The sequence below is a fragment of the Lethenteron reissneri genome, chromosome 72 (assembly GCF_015708825.2).
Source record: "Lethenteron reissneri isolate LAM-NWPU_2019-01 chromosome 72, ASM1570882v1, whole genome shotgun sequence".
Lineage (NCBI taxonomy): Eukaryota > Metazoa > Chordata > Hyperoartia > Petromyzontiformes > Petromyzontidae > Lethenteron > Lethenteron reissneri.
In genome coordinates this window covers 4297508-4310240 of record NC_083850.1, presented here as the reverse complement: position 1 = coordinate 4310240, position 12733 = coordinate 4297508, and the positions used below count along the sequence as shown (strand labels likewise).

The 12733-nt window shown below is 41.4% G+C and overlaps 1 protein-coding gene across 1 annotated transcript in view; it reads left to right on the top strand.

Annotated features, from left to right (window-relative positions):
* LOC133361335 (zinc finger protein 91-like) overlaps positions 1 to 12733 on the top strand; it is a gene marked incomplete at its 3' end in the record, with an annotated part of 99319 nt that overhangs the window by 46752 nt on the left and 39834 nt on the right. Inside the window, exons 4-5 of the mRNA XM_061580266.1 lie at positions 8109 to 8435; positions 9918 to 10460. Of these exons, the coding sequence (XP_061436250.1) occupies positions 8109 to 8435; positions 9918 to 10460 (870 nt within the window). The remainder of the gene's footprint in view (positions 1 to 8108; positions 8436 to 9917; positions 10461 to 12733) is intronic.

The window sequence follows — 12733 nt, the reverse complement described above, 5'->3', positions numbered from 1 at the left end:
TCATGAGATTCTGAATCTTTACGATTTTATAACAATCACAAATTGTAACAAAGCGAAATTCCAACAAGCAAAACACCACGCTCACATGACGTATTCTTAAACAAATTGCAACACTCAAGTGACAGAACTCAACATAAAAACGCCGCAATTAAAAGAACAACATCAGTAGACAAATCCTAAAAACAGACAACACAGGCACGTTAGTAGCTGTTAGAAGAAGACAACACCTAGCACCTTCAACTATACACATCATACAGCCAACTCGTAAATGGGGCGGTATATGACAGCCTTCAATGCTGTCGATGGGGACAAGCAGCGAGTGTTTAACTCCATTGTTTCAGAATCCGTGTCATCACCCGGCCACAGCGCCTTAGCCAAACTACATCTCCCCAACAAGGCAGCCTTCCCTATGCTGTGTATTTTAGCAATATATTTACGGACGCACTTGAAAATAACAATTCGTCTAGAAAAGGCAGGCGACTTGTTCTACCAACACGATATCAAATTTCTATCCGAAAGAAGTATGAGTTCATTCATGAGTAGTATTCACTAAGCACCGATGACACTAACCTACACACAGTTATGATTAAACAAAGTAAACATTAGTCGCTCATCCCAGCTCAGACATGATCATAGCAATTATTTCCAAATCCGTGTCGGGTCCCACGAGAACAGGGCACGGCCACAAACTCTCAGATTGAAGAAGTCGCTGCTTTGCCATCGAATGGTTTCGTAGCTGCTGTAGTTGCTTCTGTTACTGTTATATACGCAGCATGTTGGTGTCCCGTGATGGGATGACGTCTTTGATCAAAAACTATGATCGAACCTACCAGACCAACGCCATCGATCGACGTCTTGGATATACTCTCACATTGTAAATTCTCACACTGTGAACTTTAACATTATGAACTTCAACAATGGTAACTTAAAACCATTCACATATACATTTGAAGAATCTTCAAATTACTGTAAACTAGTATGTGAACTCTAACAATATAACCTATGAGCTATACATTATAACGCTATACAATAACATTATTAACTAGTGTTATAGATTACAACAACCTACCTTGAAGTGTGATTTTCGAATCGCATTCGAATTATTCGAGTCACTCCGTGGTCCTCTTCGAATCACACTACGGTCGTAAGTATGTAACATGTATGTATGGAACATATCTGTTTGTAGTAAGTATATGTGCATGTAACATGTATGCATGTAACATGTATGTATGTAACATGGTACATGCATGTATGTAACATGTATGTATGTAATATGGACGTGCGAACCAAGGATGTGATATGTGAAACGGAAGGTGCAGGATCAGGATGGGTTTAAAATTACTTGATTAACACTTTGGTGGTATTAGGATCAAGCTGTCCACTGCGGGATGAATGTTCCATCTCAATGGAATCAAATAACAATATTCAGTATGAATATGTTCAATAATCGCACAAACCCAATATTAGCCCGTGAAATTATGAATCGTTGCAATTGTAATGACTTGTTTGATAAAATTATTTAATCAAAGTTTGTTATCCCATCACGGAACACCACTGGAACTGAAGCATATTAAGCAGCAACAGCAGCAACAACAGCAGCAGCAGCAGCAACAGCAGAAGCAGCAGCAACTGCAGCAGCAGCAGAAACTGCAGCAGCAGCAGCAACTGCAGCAGCAGCAACTACAGCAACAGCAGCAACTGCAGCAGCAGCAACTGCAGCAACTGCAGCAGCAGCAACTGCAGCAGCAGCAACTGCAGCAACACAAGTCTGACATTAACCGGCAACGTCTTGGCTGTCTCCACCATCAACATGTGGTCCTAGAGGGGAAAGGTCCCCGTTATAAATAGTTTAGCAACGTTCCTTTCGCTAATTCCGAAGTATACTGGAGATCACTTGTACTCTAAAACATGTAAACTGTAACGCTTTAAAGAGAGCATTAAACATTAAACGAATATAAACAAGTTTAAGCGGAGACCATGTACCAGATCGGATTTTGGTTACTGATGTTAGAGTGATTGTATTGCAAGCGTCTGTACGTGCTCACTCCCGAAGCTTGGCGGTTTTTGGCAACGCCACGGGGCTGCATTCACTTTAAATCGAGGACAATGGAGGGCATGGCGAACGTGTTTATCCATTTATTCAAAATAAGCGCATAATTACACACTGAGATGCACTTACATATTCATGCATGAAGCACAAAGGACACATTACCCTTCGGTATGTTAATAGACATGCGGATTGTACCTTCCAAAATTAACAATCGAATGCAAATATCCTGAAAGACAAAGGATTGGATCCTAGGGGGGGAGTTATAAGGCGGCTCAGAAGCAGAGCTCAATGCCATTTCGAGAGGGAACTTGATGAGGTTGGACGCTCGACTCGTCGCTCTGCTGATCGCCCTTCAACCGCGAGACAACGCAGCCTGGCGAGCACAATTGCTGTGTCGACAGTTAGGCGACTTTGCGTCGGGAGAGTTCGTGGCGACATCTTCAGACGGGTTCTAGACATCGATATACCGTGAATCTCCAAGTAGGTGTCTATTTTCACGGATAAACTCTTAAACGTGTTCGTCGTCAAATTAGCGGGATTTTTTTGCTTCTCGGTTAGACGCGAGTGTCGTTCTTGTTTTAGCTGTTAACAAAATCCAAAACTCAACGCTAAACATCCTTGCGGCCGATAGCGTACTTTTGACTCGATAACACCGCTGCTGTTACTTCGCTCACATGGAGCAGAGACGCTCTCCACAGCCCCACGTACACGGAGGCAAGAAGCCATTCAATTGCTCTGTGTGTGGGAAGACATTTTCATGGCCATCACATCTTCAGAGACACCAGAGAACACACACGGGCGAGAAGCCGTTCATGTGCCCTGTGTGTGGGAAGACATTTGCACATTCATCACATCTTCAGGGTCACCAGAGAACACACACGGGCGAGAAGCCGTTCCTGTGCCCTGTGTGTGGGAAGACATTTGCACAGTCATCACATCTTCAGAGTCACCAGAGAACACACACGGGCGAGAAGCCGTTTCTGTGCTCTGTGTGTGGGAAGACATTTGCACACTCATCACATCTTCAGAGTCACCAGAGAATACACACCGGCGAGAAGCCATTCCTGTGCCCTGTGTGTGGAAAGGCATTTGCACACTCGTCAACTTGTCAAGACCATCAGAGAACACATACGGGCAAGAAGCCATTCCTGTGCTCTGTGTGTAGGAAGACATTTGCAAAGTCATCACATCTTCAAAGTCACCAGAGAACACACACGGGCGAGAAGCCATTCTTGTGCCCTGTGTGTGGGGAGGCATTTGCACACTCATCAAACATGAACAGGCATCAGAAGGTCCACAATGATAGGAAACTGAAATCAAAAGCTGAAATTCAAGGTGCTGCAATTGGTCCTGAAGAAGTTTCCACATTCGATCCCATGCAGTTGGATCCCGAGAGATGGCTGGATGTAATGGAGTGGCTCGGGGATCAAACCGAGAGCTCGGAGTGACTGAAAAAATATTATGTCAGGTGGTTATACCTATTAAGCCGTATCGAGTACTTTTTGGTTATAATTTTGACCATTTACAGTTTTTGACGTGCACAGTGGTGGTTTGTAATGTTATCGGATTACTTGCCGAAGTGGTGTGATGAGCACTGGTTGTGAGACTGTTCAATTGTAGTCGTTAAGTGTTCCTGTTGAGCTAAAGTTGGAATGCGTATGTAGGTACATCTTTACTCAACATTTTAAACGTTTTTTTTCAAGTATAAAGCTTTTTTATTGGTATTAATCAACTTTAGATATCCGATTTCAGGATGTACATTGATGACGCGTTCGTTGGATATATGGCCTTGACTTCAACATAGACCCACAGTGAACAAATGTGGTGAACTAATAAGGAAATCATGGGGAATGATACTTAACGCTTTGGTATTCCTGGAACGGAAATAGTTTGCATTGTACTGGAAATGTAATAAATATTCCCTTCGAGTTTTCACGTAAAAATGATTGCAGATGAATAAAAACGTATTTTTAACAAATGTTCTTTATTTTATAATGTTCCTAGCAAAAACATGTTAAGCGAGTTTCAGGTGGAGGATCTCCGTCACACAAGTGTGCCCTTAACCGGCAGCATCTTGGCTGTCTACGCGATTAACACGTGTTCCTTGAGGGGAAAGGTCCCCGTAGTTAATCGCTCATCAACCTACCAGTCCCTAATTCCCGAAGTATGTCGGGGATAAACTGTACTCTATAACATGTAAATTGTAATACTATAAACGATAACACTAAACATTAAACGATTATAAACTAGTGTTTTAATTTATAACCATATAAACGGAGATAAGGTATTATAATATTATTAGAAGCATTAGAATCACAGTGTGGTCGTATAAGAATCACGCACAAACCCATTCTTAACTCATGAGATTCTGAATCTTTACGATTTTATAACAATCACAAATTGTAACAAAGCGAAATTCCAACAAGCAAAACACCACGCTCACATGACGTATTCTTAAACAAATTGCAACACTCAAGTGACAGAACTCAACATAAAAACGCCGCAATTAAAAGAACAACATCAGTAGACAAATCCTAAAAACAGACAACACACGCACGTTAGTAGCTGTTAGAAGAAGACAACACCTAGCACCTTCAACTATACACATCATACAGCCAACTCGTAAATGGCGCGGTATATGACAGCCTTCAATGCTGTCGATGGGGACAAGCAGCGAGTGTTTAACTCCATTGTTTCAGAATCCGTGTCATCACCCGGCCACAGCGCCTTAGCCAAACTACATCTCCCCAACAAGGCAGCCTTCCCTATGCTGTGTATTTTAGCAATATATTTACGGACGCACTTGAAAATAACAATTCGTCTAGAAAAGGCAGGCGACTTGTTCTACCAACACGATATCAAATTTCTATCCGAAAGAAGTATGAGTTCATTCATGAGTAGTATTCACTAAGCACCGATGACACTAACCTACACACAGTTATGATTAAACAAAGTAAACATTAGTCGCTCATCCCAGCTCAGACATGATCATAGCAATTATTTCCAAATCCGTGTCGGGTCCCACGAGAACAGGGCACGGCCACAAACTCTCAGATTGAAGAAGTCGCTGCTTTGCCATCGAATGGTTTCGTAGCTGCTGTAGTTGCTTCTGTTACTGTTATATACGCAGCATGTTGGTGTCCCGTGATGGGATGACGTCTTTGATCAAAAACTATGATCGAACCTACCAGACCAACGCCATCGATCGACGTCTTGGATATACTCTCACATTGTAAATTCTCACACTGTGAACTTTAACATTATGAACTTCAACAATGGTAACTTAAAAACATTCACATATACATTTGAAGAATCTTCAAATTACTGTAAACTAGTATGTGAACTCTAACAATATAACCTATGAGCTATACATTATAACGCTATACAATAACATTATTAACTAGTGCTATAGATTAGAACAACCTACCTTGAAGTGTGATTTTCGAAATCGCATTCGAATTATTCGAATCACTCCGTGGTCCTCTTCGAATCACACTACGGTCGTAAGTATGTAACATGTATGTATGTAACATATCTGTTTGTAGTAAGTATATGTGCATGTAACATGTATGTATGTAACATATCTGTTTGTAGTAAGTATATGTGCATGTAACATGTATGTATGTAACATGCATGTATGTATGTAACATGGTACATGCATGCATGTAACATGTATGTATGTATGTAACATGTATGTATGTAATATAGACGTGCAAACCAAGGGTGGAATATGTAAAACGGAAGGTGCAGGATCAGGATGGGATTAAAATTATTTGAATAACACTTTGGTGGTATTAGGATCAAGCTGTCCACTATTGGATGAATGTTCCATCTCAATGGCATCACATAGCAATATTCAGTATGTATATATAAAATAATCGTACAAACTCAACATAAGCCCGTGCAATAATGAATCGTTAAAATTGTAATTACTCCAAACTCTTTTATTTAGCCTTTAACGCGGTTTCAGACCCCAGGCGTCACGATATAGCAACGACGACGAGACAGCAACCAGCCAACACAGCCCCAAACATCGTTACTCCCCCTCTCTCATTCTCGGCGTGAACCTCCGCCCACACATGGTCTCGCCTTCCCTTCTCGAACTCTCTCTATCTTGTTGTCACCACTTGTCCCTTAGTTGACGCACTGTCTTTACATCACCCACCTCTATGACCTCTACCTGACCCCGCCATGGGCGGAGCAACTTGGGAGATTTTCCCGGTAGCACCTGTAGGCAATACAACCATGCCCTGTCCCCCACTGCCCATGGAAGCACGTGCTCCCGCCGCCCCGAGTTCTTTTCATTAGCGTATTGCGCTCTGGTGGGGAAAGGTCCTCGTTATGAATCGTTTCGCAACGTTCAGGTCCAGAATACCGAAGTATACCGGGAATCACCTGCACCTAAAAAATATGTAAACTGATAACACTATAAACAATAACACTAAACATTAAACGACAAAAAATTATCAACTGGTTTTATAATTTATAGCACCATAAACGGAGGTATGGTATTTAAATCTCATTAGAAGTATTAAAATCGCACTCTACACATATGTATGTAAATTATCTGTTCAATCGAACCGGGGGTAGGATATGTTAACTGTGAGGGTACAGGGCAAGAATCGCCTTCACATTTTAGAATAATAATATGGTAGTATTAGCATTTTAATGGGCTATAATGTATGTTAAGTGCAAATGCAAATCGTTAGTCGTAAATGCGAGGGAGGGGTTAAGAGGTGCACGTTGAATCCAGTGTTAACATTTATTTTAGCATCATATTTAAGGACACTGTTGTTGATAAGAATTCGTCTACTCGATCAACCAAAATTAGTACAATGTCGGTCATACAGGAGTGTGATTTCATTCATGAGTAGTATTCACAGAGCCCCGATGACACTAACCTACCTAAAGTTATGGTTAAACAACGTAATCTTGAGTGACTTAATTCTCAGCTCAGACATGATCATCGCAATCATTTCCAAAGACGTGTGGGGTCCTGCGAGAGCAGGTCCCGACTACAAACAGCTGGGCAGCAGAATCGTAAGTAGCTGCGTCGCCCTCGAAATGTGATGTTGCTGCTGTTGTTGTCGCTACTGTTGTTGCTGCTGTAGTTGCTTCTGTTCCTGTGATATACGCAGGGAGGTGGTGTTCTGTGATGGGATGACGCTTTTGATTAAAGCCTCTGATCAAACTCACCCGATTGACGCCCTTGATCGTCGCATTTGATCAACTCTGATATTGTATACTCTCACATCTTAAGCTCTACCATAGTGAAACATAATATTATAACCTATGAACTACAACCTATCCATTGTAACGCTATTGGATTTCACTTCCTCGTCGAGAAGGCCGCTCTCTTCCTTTTCTAAAGTTATATGCTAATTTCTCTGCATTCACTTTGAATCGAGGACAATGTTTTTCCATTAATTCAAAATAAGCGCACAATTACACACTGAGATGCACTTACATATTCATGCATGAAGCACAATGGGCACATTACTCTTCGGTATGTTAATAGACATGCGGATTGTACCTTCCAAAATTAGCAATCGAATGCAAATATCCTGAAAGACAAAGGATTGGATCCTAGGGGGGGAGTTATAAGGAAGCTCAGAAGCAGAGCTCAATGCCATTTCGAGAGGGAACTTGATGAGGTTGGACGCTCGACTCGTCGCTCTGCTGATCGCCCTTCAACCGCGAGACAACGCAGCCTGGCGAGCACAATTGCTGTGTCGACAGTTAGGCGACTTTGCGTCGGGAGAGATCGTGGCGACATCTTCAGACGAGTTCTAGACATCCATATACCGTGAATCTCCAAGTAAGTGTCTATTTTCGCGGATAAACTCTTAAACGTGTTTTGTCGTCATATTTACGGGATTTTTTTGCGTCTCGGTTAGACGCGAGTGTCGTTCTTGTTTTAGCAGTTAACGAAATCCAAAACTAAACGCTAAACATCCTTTCGGCCGATAGCGTATTTTTGATTCGATAACACCGCTGCTGTTACTACGCTCACATGGAGCAGAGACGCTCTCCACAGCCCCACGCACACGGAGGCAAGAAGCCATTCAATTGCTCTGTGTGTGGGAAGGCATTTTCATGGTCATCAAGTCTTAAGAGACACCAGAAAACACACACGGGTGAGAAGCCAATCCTGTGCTCTGTGTGTGGGAAAACATTTGTACACTCATCACATCTTCAGAGTCATCAGAGAACACACACGGGCGAGAAGCCATTCCTGTGCCCTGTGTGTGGGAAGGCATTTGCACAGTCGTCAACTCTTCAAAACCATCAGAGAACACACACGGGCGATAAGCCATTCCTGTGCCCTGCGTGTGGGAAGGCATTTTCACAGTCGTCAACTCTTAACAGGCATCAGAAGGTCCACAATGATAGGAAACTGAAATCAAAAGCTGAAATTCAAGGTGCTGCAATGAGTCCTCAAGAAGTTTCTACCTTCGATCCCATGCAGTTGGATCCCGAGAGATGGCTGGATGTAATGGAGTGGCTCGAGGATCAAACCGAGAGCTCGGGGTGACTGAAAAAAAAATATTATGTTATGTGGTTATACCTATTAAGCCGTATCGAGTACTTTTGTGTATAATTTTGACCATTTTAGTTTTATAGTTTTTTTGAGAGTTTAATGACGTGCACAGTGGTGGATTGTAATGTTATCGGATTACTTGCCGAAGTGGTGTGATGAGCACTGGTTGTGAGAGGGTTCAATTGTAGTCGTTAAGTGTCCCTGTTGAGCTAAAGTTGGAATGCGTCTGTAGGTACATCTTTACTCAACATTTTAAACTATTTTTTTTCAAGTATATAGCGGTTTTCGATTGGTATTAATCGACTTTAGATAGCTGATTTCAGGATGTACATTGATGACGCGATCGTTGGATATATGGCCTTGACTTCAACATGGACGCACAGTGAACAAATGTGGTGAATTAATAAGGAAATCAATGATACTTTAACGTTTTGGTATTCCTGGAACGGAAATGGTTTGCATGGTACTGGAAATGTGTGAACATAGGACGTAATAAATATTCCCTTCGAGTTTTGATGTAAAATTATTGCAGATGAATAAAAACGTATTTTTAACAAATGTTTGTCCATTCTTGATTTTATCATGTTCCTAGCAAAAACATGTTAAGATAATTTCAGGTGTAGGATCTCCGTCACACAAGTGTGCCCTTAACCGGCAGCATCTTGGCTGTCTACCCGATTAACACGTGTTCCTTGAGGGGAAAGGTCCCCGTAGTTAATCGTTCATCAACGTACCAGTCCCTAATCCCTAAGTATGTCGGGAATAAACTGTACTCTATAACATGTAAACTGTAATACTATAAACTATAACACTAAACATTAAACGATTATAAACTAGTGTTTTAATTTATAACCATTTAAACGGAGGTAAGGTATTATAATATCATTAGAAGCATTAGAATCACAGTGTGATCGTATAAGAATCACGCACAAACCCATTCTTAACTAATGAGATTATGAATCGTTACAATCGTTATAACAATCGCAATTTGTTACAAAGCGAAATTCCCACAAGCAAAACACCACGCTCACGTGACGAATTCTTAAACAAACTGCAACACTCAAGTGACAGAACTCAACAAAAAAACGCCGCAATAAAAATAACTACATCAATGGGCAAATCCTAAAAACAGACAACACACGCACGTTAGTAGCTGTTAGAAGAAGACAACACCTGGCACCTTCAACTATACACATCATACAGCCAACTCGTAAATGGGGCGGTATATGACAGTCTTCGCTGCTGTCGACGGGGCCAAGCAGCGAGTGTTTAACTCCACAGCCCCACGTACACGGAGGCAAAAAGCCATTCAATTGCTCTGTGTGTGGGAAGACATTTTCATGGCCATCACATCTTCAGAGACACCAGAGAACACACACGGGCGAGAAGCCGTTCATGTGCCCTGTGTGTGGGAAGACATTTGCACATTCATCACATCTTCAGAGTCACCAGAGAACACACACGGGCGAGAAGCCGTTCCTGTGCCCTGTGTGTGGGAAGACATTTGCACAGTCATCACATCTTCAGAGTCACCAGAGAACACACACGGGCGAGAAGCCGTTTCTGTGCTCTGTGTGTGGGAAGACATTTGCACACTCATCACATCTTCAGAGTCACCAGAGAATACACACCGGCGAGAAGCCATTCCTGTACCCTGTGTGTGGAAAGGCATTTGCACACTCGTCAACTTGTCAAGACCATCAGAGAACACATACGGGCAAGAAGCCATTCCTGTGCTCTGTGTGTAGGAAGACATTTGCAAAGTCATCACATCTTCAAAGTCACCAGAGAACACACACGGGCGAGAAGCCATTCTTGTGCCCTGTGTGTGGGGAGGCATTTGCACACTCATCAAACATGAACAGGCATCAGAAGGTCCACAATGATAGGAAACTGAAATCAAAAGCTGAAATTCAAGGTGCTGCAATTGGTCCTGAAGAAGTTTCCACATTCGATCCCATGCAGTTGGATCCCGAGAGGTGGCTGGATGTAATGGAGTGGCTCGGGGATCAAACCGAGAGCTCGGGGTGACTGAAAAAATATTATGTCAGGTGGTTATACCTATTAAGCCGTATCGAGTACTTTTTGGTTATAATTTTGACCATTTACAGTTTTTGACGTGCACAGTGGTGGTTTGTAATGTTATCGGATTACTTGCCGAAGTGGTGTGATGAGCACTGGTTGTGAGACTGTTCAATTGTAGTCGTTAAGTGTTCCTGTTGAGCTAAAGTTGGAATGCGTATGTAGGTACATCTTTACTCAACATTTTAAACGTTTTTTTTCAAGTATAAAGCTTTTTTATTGGTATTAATCAACTTTAGATAGCCGATTTCAGGATGTACATTGATGACGCGTTCGTTGGATATATGGCCTTGACTTCAACATAGACCCACAGTGAACAAATGTGGTGAACTAATAAGGAAATCATGGGGAATGATACTTTAACGCTTTGGTATTCCTGGAACGGAAATAGTTTGCATTGTACTGGAAATGTAATAAATATTCCCTTCGAGTTTTCACGTAAAAATGATTGCAGATGAATAAAAACGTATTTTTAACAAATGTTCTTTATTTTATAATGTTCCTAGCAAAAACATGTTAAGCGAGTTTCAGGTGGAGGATCTCCGTCACACAAGTGTGCCCTTAACCGGCAGCATCTTGGCTGTCTACGCGATTAACACGTGTTCCTTGAGGGGAAAGGTCCCCGTAGTTAATCGCTCATCAACCTACCAGTCCCTAATTCCCGAAGTATGTCGGGGATAAACTGTACTCTATAACATGTAAACTGTAATACTATAAACGATAACACTAAACATTAAACGATTATAAACTAGTGTTTTAATTTATAACCATATAAACGGAGATAAGGTATTATAATATCATTAGAAGCATTAGAATCACAGTGTGGTCGTATAAGAATCACGCACAAACCCATTCTTAACTCATGAGATTCTGAATCTTTACGATTTTATAACAATCACAAATTGTAACAAAGCGAAATTCCAACAAGCAAAACACCACGCTCACATGACGTATTCTTAAACAAATTGCAACACTCAAGTGACAGAACTCAACATAAAAACGCCGCAATTAAAAGAACAACATCAGTAGACAAATCCTAAAAACAGACAACACAGGCACGTTAGTAGCTGTTAGAAGAAGACAACACCTAGCACCTTCAACTATACACATCATACAGCCAACTCGTAAATGGCGCGGTATATGACAGCCTTCAATGCTGTCGATGGGGACAAGCAGCGAGTGTTTAACTCCATTGTTTCAGAATCCGTGTCATCACCCGGCCACAGCGCCTTAGCCAAACTACATCTCCCCAACAAGGCAGCCTTCCCTATGCTGTGTATTTTAGCAATATATTTACGGACGCACTTGAAAATAACAATTCGTCTAGAAAAGGCAGGCGACTTGTTCTACCAACACGATATCAAATTTCTATCCGAAAGAAGTATGAGTTCATTCATGAGTAGTATTCACTAAGCACCGATGGCACTTACCTACACACAGTTATGATTAAGCAAAGTAAACATTAGTCGCTCATCCCAGCTCAGACATGATCATAGCAAATATTTCCAAATCCGTGTCGGGTCCCACGAGAACAGGGCACGTCCACAAACTCTCAAATTGTAAACTCACATTGTATACTCTAACATTATAAACTCTATCAATATAACCTTTAAACTATGAGCTATACATTGCGACGCTTTAAAATAACACTACAAACTAGTGTTATAGTAAACTATAATGTTGTGAACTCTAACAATATAAGCTATGAGCGATACATTAGAACGCTATAAAATAACATAATAAACTAGTGTTAAAGATTAGAACACCGTACATTGAAGTGTAATATTCGAATCTCATTCGAATTCTTAGCTTCACACCGTGGTTCTCTAAGAATCACACTATGCTCGTGTCTATGTAATATGTATGCATGATATATATCTGTATGTAGTATGTATGCATGTAAAATGTATGTATGTAATATGGACGTGCGAACCAATGGTAGGATATGTGAAACGGAAGGTGCAGGATCAGGATGGGATTAAAATTATTTGAATAACACTTTGGTAGTATTAGGATCAAGCTGTCTACTATTGGATGAATGTTCCATCTCAATGGCATCA